General features: G+C 36.3%; 1 protein-coding gene across 1 annotated transcript; it reads left to right on the forward strand.

Annotated features, from left to right (window-relative positions):
* The first annotated feature begins 410 nt into the window (after window positions 1-410).
* LOC115971791 (pentatricopeptide repeat-containing protein At2g30780) lies at window positions 411-9,678 on the forward strand. Its single transcript, XM_031091830.1, has 3 exons — window positions 411-1,050; window positions 2,001-3,242; window positions 9,051-9,678. Exons 1-2 carry the CDS (start codon window positions 622-624, stop codon window positions 3,123-3,125), a joined length of 1,554 nt encoding a protein of 517 aa, XP_030947690.1. The 5' UTR covers window positions 411-621; the 3' UTR covers window positions 3,126-3,242; window positions 9,051-9,678.
* Window positions 9,679-15,859: the final 6,181 nt, after the last annotated feature.

Below are 15,859 nucleotides of genomic sequence, written 5' to 3' on the forward strand. Positions count from 1 at the left end.
GAGCAATCATGTTCCCAGATAAGATGTGTTGGCCGGGCAGGTCTCTGGCTGTGAACCATGTGGTGTACAATTCAAGATTGTATGCCCAATGGGCCTTGAGCCAAGCATAGTGGCATGGATCCTGGGCCCATGGCCTCAGCAAGCCTAGGGCCCAGTTTCGAATAAAAGGGTTGGAACCATAGGCCACACGGTAGGGTTGAAGTTCATGATCCAAGTGGGCTTGGGGACCCTTGTGCCATACACTTAAAATTTTAAATAACGTATCAAACTATAGTATACAACCATAAATTTATAAAATAGAATATGAAAAATGGACGAGATTGACAAATTTTGAAAATAAAAAGGATGAAGATCGTAGTATCCTACTTTGTCTATCACACGCAAATGTGAGATTAGCAGGAAGGTTATAATTAAATGATTAAATAAAATAATAATAAATCTTTCAGCAAAAAATTAAATAATTAATAATAATCCAGTTCTGTTTAACACTGCACCCAAACACAACCAAATCCTCAGCCACTGATTCACAATCACAGCCATCTCTCTCTCTCAGCCTCTGCGTAAACCCTCTCTAAACCCTAAAATGCTCGTTAGAAGAATCTACACCACAAGAAGAAGACTATGAAGCGGGTCTGGAAAATCACAGACGCGGCGGCCCAAGCCGAGCTTTTCTGTTTCACTAAACCCAAAACCCTAGCTTCTTCTTCTTCCTCCTCTCCTTTCAACTTTACCCTCACCAAGTCCCCTAATTACGCCTTTGCGACTCGCGACCTCAATCCCCACCATTCCAGCAAATACACCTTTCCGACCAACATTCTCAGCTTGTTCGCCGACAAGCTTGCACCTTCCGATTCGTCGGCTAAAGAGGATCTGAGGAACAAGGTGACGAGGTTGAAGGAGGAGCTGGTTCTGAGGTTCGAGGATTCCGAGGATTATGTTTTTAGGGTTTTGGAGGAGAAAGGGGCGTCTTTGTTTCGGAGCTATTCGGATGGGTCCGCTTTTATTGAGCTTTTGAAGCAGCTCAGTTCATGGCCTCACTTAGCACTAGAGGTGTTTTTCCCATTTTTACATGTTTGAGTGTGTGTGTGCGTGCGTTTTATGATAAAATTGAATTGCATTGCATTTTGTTTTTATTAGATGTTTGATGTGGGATTTATTTGGGTCATTGGTTGTTTCCCTTGTTGGTTGTTGCATTTAAAAAAGGAAAAAAAAAGAAAGAAAGTGGATTTGTGTGTTTTTAATGATAAAAGTGTATTGCATTTCTGCTTATTTAATGGCATTTTGTTTAGTTTGATGTGGGATTTATGCGGGTTATTGGTTGTTTCACTTGTTGATTGGTGCTAAAAAAAATGTTGATTTGTGTGTTATATGATAAAACTGTATTGCATTTTGTTTTTATTGAATGGAATTTGGCTATGGTTGAAGTGGGATTTATTTGGGTTACTGGTGGTTTTACTTGTTGATTGGTGTTTTAAAAAAAATAGAGAGACAGAGTTGTGGTGAGTAATTATGGAGCTTATGTTTTATTTGGAAATTCAGGGAAATATTGTTTTTTTTTTTTTTTTTGGGGTGATTTTTGTAGGATGTACATAGGTTTTCTTTTGTTTTTGGAAAGAGGAGTGGAACATGGACGTGTTGAGATTTTGATGAATGAGCCTTTCTTTTTTGGGTGTGGAGTTTGTGCCTTTGTGGTGATATAGATTCTTTATGCACTAAATGTTATAAAATTCTGTGCAATGAAAGTACAACAAAATTTTTGGCTATTGATTTATGGCAGTTGGAGTCTGTTGTTAGGGTCTTCACTTAGTGAACGGTTTTGAATTGTATCTATCTTAGACAGAAAGCACTGCTTCGGTTTTCGTGGGATATCTGACTGCCTCTTACTATGTTAGAGTGTATAAAAATTATAACAAGCAACTAGATCGATGCAAATTGTTGGGGGCAAATGATCTTTAATCCTATTTAACATGTCTTAGATGGTGTTGTCTATTGACGTTCAGGTTTTCAATTGGAGGAGAAAACAGGCAGAGTATGGCATTCTTATGACACCTGAGGAGTATTCCAAGGGCATTGCAATTGCTGGTAGAATTAAGAATGTTGATCTTGCAGTGGAGCTGTTTACTGAGGCTGCTAACAAGCGAATCAAGACAATATCTACTTATAATGCACTAATGGGTGCTTATATGTGCAATGGTCTGGGTGATAAATGCCAGTCATTGTTTCAGGACCTGAAGAAGGAAGCAATTTGTAGTCCTACAGTTGTAACATATAACATTCTTATTTCTGTTTTTGGTCGCTTGATGCTAGTTGATCACATGGAAACAGCTTTTCGGGAGATAAATGATTTGAATCTCTCCCCTAATATAAGCACATACAACAATTTAATTGCTGGATATGTCACAGCTTGGATGTGGGATAGTATGGAAAATACTTATCAGATGATGAATACAGGCCCTGTTAAGCCTGACATTAACACCTTCTTGCTAATGCTTCGGGGATATGCACATTCAGGTAATTTAGAAAAAATGGAGGAGATGTATAAATTGGTAAAGCACCATGTTAATGACAAGGAAATTCCATTGATCAGATCCATGATATGTGCATATTGTAGGAGTTCTGCATCAGATAGAGTTAAAAAGATTGAGGCACTAATGAAGCATATTCCAGAGAAGGATTATAGACCATGGTTGAATGTGATGTTGATTAGGGTTTTTGCTCAAGAGGATTGGTTAGAAAAGATGGAGAACTCAATAAATGAGGCATTTGAGCACAACACCTCTGTTATTACAGTGAGTGTGATGCGGTCCATAATTGCAAGTTATTTCCGGTGCAAGGCAGTGGACAAGCTTGCTAACTTTGTGAGGCGTGCAGAATGTGCTGGGTGGAGAATTTGCCGGTCCCTGTATCACTGTAAGATGGTCATGTATGCGTCACAGAGGCGCTTGCATGAAATGGAGAGCGTCCTAGATGAGATGGAGAACTTTAACTTGGATCGCACAAAAAGGACATTTTTGATAATGTATAAGGCGTACTCTACTTGTGGTCAAAGGCACAAGGTTGAGCAAGTATTAGGATTGATGTGGAAGCATGGGTATGGAATTCCTTTGGATGCATTACCATCATAATTTACCCTTTCAATAACAGCATATTGGACGGCAGAATTTGCAAACAGCAGTCAGCTAATTATTGTGAGAAGTTCACTGTATCTGTTTGACAGGATTGGAGTTTCAAATAATTGAAAGGTACACACATCTTGTGTCATAATTTTCATGAACAATCTTATCCGTTCACCCCCCCACCTTTTTATTTTCAGGTCCTCAGTAGTTCAAAACCCATGATGATCAGTTATTGACGTTGCTTACCATTGCCTATTACAATGTGCAACTATTGATGAAAACCCCATTGTTTATTTGCTAAAATATTTTAGGACAAGTCACTCTGGTCCTTTTAGTTTAACTAATTATGTCTGGCTGTTGTGTTGACCATTGATGCTTAAAATGATGGAAGGTGCCCATTTTTATACATCTCTTTGGTCTTTTGTAGGAAGTATGTATTCTTTGAAGCTTTTTCCATTACATAATAATTATGTTTCCGTATTGATGCACTTATAATTAAACAATTGTGCACTGTTTTATTTTAATAATTTCCATTGGAAACCTATGTTAAAAAAATCCAATGCTATGCCCCTTCATGAATTGCAATCTTTTATTAGAACCAGATTTAGGACCCCAATTAACCGGGATTGGCTTTATGAAAAGAAGTATGATTCATTAAAGTGTAGAGCTGGATCCAACTTGCAAATTGATGCCAAATTGCCAACCTTAACTAGGTGATCCTGATTCTTGAAAGGACAGCCGATGCTGGAGATTGTTTGCAATGATGCTTTGGTTAGGACAACTAATACTTGCTAGGTCATGAAACTTGCTCTATTTGCATAGTTTAATCATAGAGCAAAGGAGGAATCTTCAATTTTGTAGTGTAGCCGTGTAGGAAAAGTATTGATGGAGAAGTTAGAAGGTTGATGCACAGAAGCCTTGGTAAGCTTCAGCGTCTTGGCCGTCTTGCAAATTAAAGCCAATAGGAGAATTGTAGATGAGAGTTTCAGGGATAAAACCATAACAATGAATTATTTCATTATTTATATATTTTTCAATCAGTATTCAAGTTTTATTGATGGGACTACATGGTCTTGTAGTTTTACTGTTTTAGTTTGGTTCATGTGGAATAAGCTTTTTTGATAAGTAAGAAGAGAATATTATTAATAAAAGAAAAGCAAGAGAAACACAAAGAGTTCACGGTAGTGAACAAAGGAAAAAAGAAACAGCAAGACAAAACAGCCCCTAATCTATTCTAGTAGAAGAAATAAAATCCGTAAGGGTAGAACAATCCGAGAAACCCCAACATCGAGACCAATCAAAGAGGGTCCTCTGGCAAAACTTTAATAACTAAACCACAGTTTTCTCCTCATCCTCAAAGGCCCGCCGATTCCGTTCAGACCAAATAGTCCACATTAAACAGCTTGGGACCAAATCCCATATATCAGAACTATGCTTCCCAAGCCAATGAAACCAACAGAATAATAAGTCCTCAACTGAACCTGGCATGACCCAATCGATTCCAAACAACCGGAGCATATACATCCACAAAGAATGAGTTATCGGACAAAAAAGTAACAAGTGATCCCTAGATTCCACATTACAACAGCACAAATAACATCGATTTGCCAAAGGGCGACCATGAAGCATAAGGTTATCCAATGTTAGAATCTGACCATGAGTTGCTGTCCACATAAAAAAAACCACCCTTTTAGGAACCTTAACTTTCCAAATACCCTTCCAAGGGAAGGTGGAGGGAGGTGCATTACGAATCTTATGATAGAAAGACCGAGCATCAAACTTGCCACTGCCATTAAGATCCCAACAAAGCCTGTCACACCCTCCACCCCTAGGGATTCGGGTTTGGATGAAATGAAGAAGGGAGTAGGAGGCCGCCAACTCCCAATCATTGAATTCCCTCTGAAATCTTAAACTCCACACTTTGTCATTATCACCCACTGAAGGGCTTAACACATCAGAAATACAAGCCTCCTTATTAGTTGAACACAAAAATAACTGAGGATAAAGACTTTTAAGAGGGACATCCCCAGTCCACTTATCATGCTAAAAAAGAGTACGAGATCCATCCCCCACCACAACAGAGAAATGCTTAGCGAAAGTTTCCCACCCTTCACTAATACTCCGCCATAACCCACATCCATGGGCCCTACTACAAGCTTTAGTGCACCAACCCCCTTTTCCCTCCCCGTATTTCATGGCTATGACCCTACGCCACAGATGAGAGGTTTCATGTCCATACCTCCAAAGCCATTTCCCTAAAAGGGCTTGATTAAAAGGCACCAATTTCTGAATTCCTAAACCACCCATCTCGCGTGGTAAGCAAACCTTTTCCCAAGCCACCAAAGGATATTTGAAACACTCAACTGATGAACCCCACAAGAAGTTCCTTTGAATGCATTCCAATCTAGTCGCCACAGCTTTGGGGATAGTAAAAAGGGAAAGGTAATAAGTTGGAAGGCTTGAAAGGGTACTCCTCAGCAAGGTGAGTCTACCACCCTTTGACAAATAAAGCCGCTTCCAACCTGAAAGCTTCTTTTCCATCCTCACTAGGATCGGATTCCAAATGGAGGGCGTTTTATACAGAGTTCCCAACGGCCTACCCAAGTAAGTCATAGGCAAACTGCCCACTCTGCATTGAAGGATATTAGCCAAAGACTGAATGTTACGCACCTCCCCAACTGGGACAATTTCACTTTTCCCCACATTCACCTTCAGACCAGTAAAAGCTTGAAAACAAGTCAAAGCTAGCCTAATAGACAAAATCTGCTCTCTAGAGGCATCACAGAAAAGAATGGTATCATCAGCAAATAAAAGATGAGAAACACGGATACCAGTAGAATTAATAGAACCCACATGAAAACCTTGAATGAAACCACATTCCTCAGTTTTCTTCATGATATGACTTAAGACCTCCATGATCAAAAGAAAGAGGAGGGGAGACAAAAGATCGCCTTGTCTGAGACCTCTAAAGCTACCAAAGAAACCAACAGGAGATCCATTAATCAGAACTGAAAAGCGAACGGTAGAGACACAAATCTTTATCCATCTCCTCCATCTATCTCCAAATCCCAACCTCTCCAATAGATAAAACAAAGTGTCTCCCAATTCACATGGTCATAAGCTTTCTCAATATCTAACTTACACAACACCCCCGGGGTGCGACCCTTCAATCTACTGTCTAAACATTCGTTGGCAATAAGCACTGAATCCAAAATCTGTCTGCCACCAACAAAAGAATTTTGTGACTCTGAAATAAGATTATCCAACACCTGCCTCAATCTGTTAGCTAAAATTTTGGACAAAAGCTTATACACACTGCCTACTAAGCTGATAAGCCTAAAATCTTTAATATTCAACGCATTATTTTTTTTGGGAATCAGAGATAGAAAAGAAGCATTTAGAGACCATTCAAACTCTGCGCTCTTATGAAAATGATCAAAGAAAGCCATGACATCTATTTCCACAACACTCCAGCATTTTTGAAAAAAAGCCATAGGGAAACCATCAGGACTTGGGGCTTTATCACCCTCCATCTCTTGAAGAATCTTTACCACCTCCTCCTTAGAAAAGTCCCTCTCTAATTCAAGCCGCTTGTCCTCTTCAATGCTAGAAAACTCTAATCCATCCATAGAAGGGCGCCAAGTATCTGACTCAGTGTACAAACTCTCATAAAAGTGGACCACCTTAGACCGCACCTCTTCCTCATCCTCATATAGGACACCATCCACCTCTATACCCCGAAGATAATTAGTTCTTCTATAGGAGTTTGCAACGCGATGAAAAAAGCGAGTATTATTGTCCCCCTCCTTCACAAATAAGAACCGGGACTTTTGTCTCCAAGAAATCTCCTCCAAAGAGGCAAGATATGCAATCTCTCCTTTAATCTGAGTACGACGAGTTTGATTCTCATGAGAAAGACCTGATAGGTCCTCCCTAGCATCCAAACCCAACAAATCCGATAAAAGACATTTCTTCCTAAAGGCCAAATCCCCAAATTCCTCCTTATTCCACTTTTTCAAGTCCTCTTTAAGAGCTTTTAATTTACGCCCCAGAATAAAGCTAGGAGAACCCGAAAAGCAATACCCATTCCACCATTGTCGAACCCTCTCAACAAAACCCTCTTCTTTCAACCACATATTCTCGAACTTAAAGGCACTCCGGCCTTTATTAACACTACCCACCACCACCAACAGAGGGCAATGATCAGAAACTACACGAGGGAGAACCCTTTGAGACATGTTTCCAAAGTGATCCACCCAATCCACCGATGCCAAGGTTCTATCAATTCTTGACATACAATCTGAACCCGAATCTCTAAACCAAGTAAACGAAGCCCCTTCAAGGGGTAAGTCCACAAGGTAATTTGCCTCAATGAAGTCTGAAAAAGCAAACATAGTCGGACTAAAAGCCTCACAACCAAATCTCTCACTTGGATATCGAATGGTATTAAAATCCCCAAAAACACACCATGCCGTATTCCACCTGGAGTGCATCCTTGAGAGTTCTTCCCACAGAGCACCCCGCTGAGAATCCTCATTAGGCCCATACACTCCTGAACAAGCCCAAACAAAATCATCTACAACCCCCTTGAATAAAACATTAACAGAAAATCGCCCAACAGCACAATCAACTTTTTCAAAAACTCTCGTCCCAAACCAGTAACACCCCCCCTGCAGTGTTGACTGCATCTAGAACAACCCAAAGGCTTCGAACAACAAAAGAGTTTAAAGAAGACATCTTAGTTTCTTGAAAGCAAACTATATCACACTTCCACTCCTTAAGAAGATTTTTACAAACCTCTCGCTTCTGAGAATTATCTTCCTCCCTTTCACATCTTGAGAGATTGTACTGAGGCTGGATGGAATAAGCATTGAGGCTTTTTGTTTACTATCTAGATTCAGAGAATTATCTTCCTCCCTTTCACATCTTTAGAGATTGTAATGAGGCTGGCATGTAATAAAATTTTGAAACGAATAATACTTGTGGAAAAGAAATTTGAAGTGAATAATAAACAAAACCCAATACTTTGAGATACAATGTGCTAAGTGGGTGCCATCCCAACCATTGTTAGGACATAGGAGTATTAAATTATGACTTTTTTAATTGAAATGACAACAAGTAACAATCATTGGCAGCATCATATTATTGTCAAGGGAAACAATCTGAGTCTCACATGTTTCAAGCAGATTTCAGAAGTAGATTTATGGGATGGTTCAGACCACCACTATGAAGCAATTTCCTGTGGTCTAGAGAAGTGTATCAAGAGCAATAGTGGTGGGATGGCCTGAGGCTATCCATACTGGTAGAATCAAATGTGATTAGAGATCAATTCTCAGCATGGTTTTAACCGTGTTAAAACATTGACAGTCTTGTGTGGTGTCTAAGACAATGCCATTGACAGATCGACTCCTTTTCATATTCTCACTGAGAAAACATATCTGCTCTTTTGGAATTTATAAAAATTATGTTTTAGATGTCTCTATCATGGACATTAGTGTATCTGATAATTGGGTGGCCTTGGTGGCACTCATGTTCTATGGATTGTTTTGTAGTTTTCAGAAAGCTCTGAGTGCTTGAAAGGTTCTACTTTTAAGCTTCGATGTCAGAAGATTCTGGTATGAAGTATCTGAACTCAAAATTCATGTTCTTTGCTGTTGCTAGAGTCTCGTCAGGTTCAGATTAGCTTTAACTATCTCTAGAAGTTGTGAAATTCATTCAAGTTCCTGGAGCACATGATTATGTTGGCCCTGTTGTTATTTATGAAAATGATTAATTAAGATTACACTGGCTGTAAAAAGTTCTGAATATGCATGTAGTTTCTATATGTGATGCCATTTAAATTTTCATTCTTGAAACCATATGAGGAAATTTTCAGTTACTCTTGTAAATCTTTTTTACTTGCACCTGTGTTAATCAACTGCATATGATTTGCAGAGACTGCTGGAAAGTAGTGTTTAATGGACCAAGGCCACCAAAGTGCTGAATGCTTACTAATGTTGAAATCAATTCCCTCCAATACACGAAAGATAGTGTGTTTTTCTGCACAAATTCCCAGCTCACTGCTTGCAATGTGACTTAATTAACTGACTTTTTAGAATACTACCAGGACAGAGAAGAGAGACTATTGATCTTATATTCAGGGAGTATAAAAATTTCTTGTATAATTCTGCAAGAGGTATGCTGAAGATGTGTCTAATGACTCATTATACTTGTAACAAGAGCAAGACCAATATTTGGAAGATAGGATTTAGCCTCTCAATCAATGGCTTTTAACCTCAAGGCTGATTTTTGGATTTTGCAGTGTAAAGTATCTCAGACAGTATGAATTCAATCTTCTTGTAATACCAATTGAAAATTTAACATTTTTCTAAAAAAATAAAAATTCTAATAAAATCCATCTATGGTCCATTGGTGTGCAAAGTGCTTTCCTCAATACATGTCTTTTTTGCGGATTTTCAATAGAAGTTGTAATGTGTTTTTAGAGTTTGGGATTTCAATAGAAGTTGTAACTTGTAAGATGTCTTTGAGAATGGGAAAATAAAATAGTATTATTTTTCTAACAGTCCTCTGTTGCCTTTTTGCTTGCTATTGGAGGGCTTATACTGCTACTCTGTTTTTCTGTGAACAAAAGCAGCCCAATACTTTGTTACCTAGTTGCTAATGATGGTTATTTTTCTTAATGCAGTATGGGTAATCCATCAATGCATCTTAAAAACATTGATGACTTTATTCCTGTGCCAGAAGTCTTTGGTTTGTGGATGAGATTACCGTTCACCACAATAAAGATGTTGATATCAAGATTCAAAACCTATTTGCTGGTGTCGTATTGCATAAATTTTCTTCTAAGGTTCTTATTTTGATTTCTTTAGCAAGTGAAAAATGGTCTAAATTTAACATAACCGGCATTATTCAATTCATGTGTAAAGTATAAGATTGATAATAAGGTCGGCTGGGCTATGAATAAGTTGGATCTATTGCTATTCACAGGATTATGAGTTTCCATCAGAGTTGGTTTCTAAGGCATTTCATTGAAGTGATTGAATGGATCGGAGGATCACAATGACGCCAGGTTAATCGGGTGACCTACCCAATTTGTTGGGGCAAGTGAGGATTGCTTCATTCAAGGACTAGGAGAAAATTGAGTTGGGTTATTCTGGAATGTTATGTTTACGTGCATTTCTGTACTTGTAAATTAGGGGGTGTCTGGTACATATGTTTGAAAACATGTGTTTTGTTGTTTGAAAACATATGTGAAAATATGTGTGTGTGAAAAAATATATGGAAATACGTGTAATATTGTTTAAAAATTGAAAATGTGTATTTAAGTTAGTGTACCAAACACCCCCAATGCATTTTCTTTTTGGGTCCGAGTTCTCAGTTCTTGGCTACCGCATATAACAAAGTATTATATTAGATGTGCTTTCATGAAGAATAATAAAACACATATTAAGAGTTTTGTAGTTTAGTGGTACTATTAAATTCTTAGTAAAACACATGTTAAAGAATTTTGTAGTTCAATGGTACTACTATCTGATTCTCCAATAAAAGTGAATTTGGATTTGAATCTCCCTTTCAAAAAAAAAAAAATAAAATAAAAAAATAAAATAAAATCAAATCAAATACCACACCCATATACTATTTTATAATTTCCTGCCATTATTGGAATCTTGATGGGTATATACAAGTGGATCTAGAGTATTTAGTTTGAGATTTGGAATAACTAATAAAACCAGATTCATGAAATGCGGTCTGGCCAAGTGTGAATAAATCATAATTACCATTACTCTGGTTCCCTACTAAGGGAAAACATTTCTTGGTAAAACCCCCATTTTTGTTTCCCATGTGACACCCAGGGAAAACAACTGAACGAGACTGCTACACATGCTGGAGGAGGCCGGGGGCAGATTAAAGAGCAAATGAGTTTGTACAGGAATGATTCAGAAACATGGGGAAACATCTGTACTTGTGTCTATGTATTGTTCCACACTCACTTTCTCCTACAAATCCTTGTCATTTACCTACTTGCTTTCCTCCATATATTATTTATTTCTTTTTTCTTTTTTCTGGGTTCCTCCGTTATATTCTAGTTCCTGCATTACTTCCTACTCCATATCTCTATTGTTGTTTTTCGCATTTTAATTCCTTTTCCGTGGGCTTGTTGAGTTTGGTTAGACTTTAAGGTTAAGCAACCAGGGCAACAGTGAAATGGTGGTGGTGGTTTTAGTCTTTTACTAATGCCAGAAAAACTGTGGACCATGCATATGCACCTCAACCAAAAGTTAGAGCAGACACCTACTACTAGACCATAAAGAAGAAAATTACAAAACCTAAAAGAAAAAGTGATGCTTACTGTTTCTTGACTACCAAGTAAAAACAAACTTTTCTGTTTAAGGCTCTGTCTTTTATGGTGGTTGGACTGTAAGTTTTCAACTCTATATGTCTTGTTTTTCATGTTCCAGAGAATTTCCCTATATGCATGTGAAGTTAACTATTCCAGAATGAAAACATCGAATAAGTTCGAATTTTTTTGCTCAAATGTATGACCTTGACTAAATGAAAAGTAAGTTGCTGGTTTTGTTTGTAATGTAAAAGGTGTAAAACTACATTTTTAATGTTGAAGAGTAGTAATTTGTAAAGGATGTGTATATATTGTTGGCCCTTAAATAGAAGCGAGAAAGAAAGAATATAGCTTCATTTTTATTTTATTTTATTTTTTTGTAAATTTATTCGACTTATGATTGAGAGTGTAAGATAAAAGAAAGGATGCTAGAGACTTCTAAATGAAAGCAAGTTAAAAAGAAAGGACGCTGAGGATAAAACATCGCATTGACGGAGATCCAAACAAAATATGTTTTGCATCTTATTCAACAAGCTAAGCATTTAGATATTTTAATTCAGCAAAAAAAAAAGCATTTAGATATTTTAATTATTATTACAATAAATATATTCAGCATGTGAGAAGAATGTGCTCATGTTATGTTGTTAGTGTGCTTTTTAATATGATGGTAATAGAATGGGCAAATTTCCTTCAATAATTTATTATTGTTTTTATGTAAATATCAAAAAGTTACATCACCAAAAAAAAAAAAAAAAATTTATGGGGGTTTTAAAATTAATATTTTAGATTTCTTAACTAAGTTTGATATTCTTGGGGGCCGTTTGGATTTAACTTATTTTTGCTGAAACTGAAAACACTGTAGCAAAATAATTTTTAAATGTGTGAATAGTATCGTGAGATCCATTTTTAATGAAAAAGTTGTTGAAAAGTGGAATTTGTGAGTCCGTGAACAGTATACGAGTGCACTGTTCACGATTGACTTGGTCAAATAGTGCGGTTAGAACAAAAAAAAAAAAAAGAAAAAAGAAAATGCAGCCCAGGATTCAGCGGAAAATGCTAAATCCAAACGGGCACTTAGTCACATTTATTCTAAGAGAGATGTTATGTCGCAACACTTTTATAATTATTTCATAACAAATCTTAAGTGACAAATAATTAATGGTTTTGAATAAGCTAATCACTAACATTATTTTTTTATAAGTTTTTTTGTGAAATTATTGTAATGGTACCTTATTCTTTATTCCAAGGCATGCGATTTGACACAACATACTCTTTTTTTTTTTTCTTTTTTTCTTTTTTTTTTTTGAGGGGGACACAACATACTTGTTAAGGAGAGAAAAAACATCTTTACAACTTAGAGTCGACCTCTAATAAAGGAGCTATGGTAATGCGTTTATTATGTTATATACTTATGTTACTAATAAATGCTTAGTAAATGCGAGAGCGCCGACATATTAGCAGTGGCCATGAAAATTATCTAAAAAAATTTCTGACATTTTTTTTTATTTTTCTTCTTAGAGGCAATGGCTGATATTTGTTTTGTGCATGACAACTTTCTTTACCTTTTCAATTTCACTTAAATAGCATCGGAGCAAAAAATATAAAATGGATGGTCTTACAAGGAGAGGAGACCCACTTTTATGCATTCTCATCAAAAATAGTAAAAATTTTAGTTTTTTAGCATTTAAAAAACCAACTTTATTAATTTAACACATACTTTGCATTTATACAACCTAATCAAAACAAAACTTCTATTTTTTTTTTCTTTACTACTTCATTTAAATATTCTTCCTTTGTTATTTTTTATTCTTCCTCTCTCTTCCTTTTTCTCTCTCTTTCTCAACCCAACAAATTTAGAAACTTCTCCCTCTCTTTGATCTTTTGCTCTCAAACCCGTGCTTCATGGCTGGCCACCAAGCTCTGTCTCTAAACATCAACGCCACCACTCCATGGTGGTTCGACCCTAAGTCTCACCCTCTCCATATTCTCAGCCTAAAACCCTTCTTATCCCTTCGAGCCCTCCCTCCTAAATTGAGCTCTCCTTCTAAAGCTCCATAGTCGAAGCTTTTCAAGCTATCACCTCCAACCACGCACCACTGTCGAAACACAGCCAAAATCAAATCACAACACCACCATGGCCAAAACCCAACCAAAATCAAATCACAACAAAGACCTAGAAGCCTACCAATCAAATCACAAATTCATGAACCACATCCATTGAAATCACAAACCACAAAACCACAAAATGACAAATCAAAGAATCACAAAATCACAACAAAGACCAAAATCACAAATCAAATCACACCCAACAAAATCAAAGCACAAAACCCACAAAACAACCAAAATCACAAAATCAAAACAACCCACCCTCGATGAAAAGCGACGAGCAAACCTCAATCAACCCAACCACACTCAGAGCGTCTCATGTCCAGCGTGGCATTGGCGATGGAAGCCACGCTCAGGGAACAGGTCCACAACACCTTTGACGAGGCCTTTGGAAAAACAGTGACAGCAACGCCATCCTCGTCGTCGCGTCACCCACCGTTGTTGAAGTGGAGATCAAGAGTCAAAGAGAAACAGAGAGGCATCGAGAAGGAGAAAAAGAGAGAGAGGAAAGCAGTGGAGAAGAAAGGCATGACGCAAGAGAGAGTGAGAGAGAGAAAAAGAAAAAAAATATTAAAAAACTCTAGCATCTTGCTACAGTAGGGTGTCAAAGATAAGACTCCACTGTAACTAAATGCTAAATTTTTTGGATTCAGCATGTTTGATGTAGGTGTGTTTTTATCATTTGAGGTGCTAAAAATGCTAAAAATTAGCATTTAGTATTTTTAGCACCTTTGATAAGAATGCTCTAAGCATTTTAATCAAGAATGCTATAAAAGTATCTCAAAAAGTTACTTTATTAATTTTCACAACTCACTTTACAATACATCTAATATTAAAGGTTCTATTATTTTACCACTTTATTTAAATATTCCCTTTTTATTCTTTATTCATTTAAATAAGTAATTACATCCATTGTTGCTATAGTGTTTCATTAAACAAACAATTTTTTTTTACCTAAAAAAATAAAATCCTAAGGGGAAAAAAAGTGTCTCTAATGATGGAAATTTTAGTACGAAGTTAAACTATTCCATGATGTTAATTAAAAACTAGTTTGATACATTTTGGTCCGTTATGTCTCATTTGTCCCATTTTATTGTCAAATCGAGAAAATATCTAATGAGACTATCTCATTTTTCTTATTTTCTGTTGAGCTTTGTACACTTTTGAGATGTAAATATTGTGACCTGGGAGAGAGATTGTCTATAAAATAAGTTTTTGTTCAATCATAGAAGTTAGGCCTATAAAATAACCTTAGAAAATTTTTAACTTTTCTATTAAAGTACACTGACTAGAGCCTTCTAGATGGTAGATTCTTTTCTTTTTATTTATTTTTGGCTAAGAATTTGGCTATCCTATCATTCCCACCCTTTTTTCGTGCAATTATAGTGTCAGTCATTTTTGTATTTTCTCTTGTTTTATTGTTGTACATTCTCTTCACTCTTTCTGTACCACCACCTTTCTGTTTTATTCATGTTTTATTACACAGGCAACCGTTATTGTATTTTCTCATGCTCTATTACTGATCTCTCTCATAGGTGACAAAATAATAAAAACAAAAGGGTAACATTTATTTTTATTTATTTATTTATTTTGGTTAATTTTTTTTTTTTAAATCTCTCTACCTATCTTTGTAGGCCATTATTAATTTATCATCTATTCTCTCCCTTATTTATTTATATATATATATATATATATATAAACTCATAAACAAATAACAATTACCAGCCAAGAAAAAGAAACTTGGTTCTGAAAAACGTTTTATGAGATTGTCAACAATAAAATGGATATATATTATATAAAAAAAAAAAAAAAACTATCATGGAATTATCTCACAAATCAGCACACAGTTGCTTAATTTGCACCCATAATGGGGACAACATTAGACGCAAGTCACTTTTGCTTTCTCTTTTATTGGAAAAGCAAAACCAATCAAATTGGTCTTTGATCTCTTATGACCAGGAACAAATCAAAATCTTAAAAGAAGAGTATACATAAGATATTCTGTTAACATGTTATAATTATCCGGTTTCATAATAAGTAAAGGAGATAAGATTTCAATCTAAATTCTTCCTATTCGAAAGACTGGATAATATCATTAAGTCATAAGACTCTTTTTACTATTCTTAACTTATCACAAATTCATCAATATAAAGTTTACTTTTGCATAAAGTATGTCTAACAAGTCAATCATGTAGATAATGATATTTTAAGTTTATTCATTTGAATTTATTGCAAAAATCTGTTATCATTCCTTTATAACTCTTAAAAATAATGTAAGTTGGACAGGAATTTGCCATGT

The sequence above is a fragment of the Quercus lobata genome, chromosome 12, assembly GCF_001633185.2.
Source record: "Quercus lobata isolate SW786 chromosome 12, ValleyOak3.0 Primary Assembly, whole genome shotgun sequence".
Taxonomy (NCBI): Eukaryota; Viridiplantae; Streptophyta; class Magnoliopsida; order Fagales; family Fagaceae; genus Quercus; species Quercus lobata.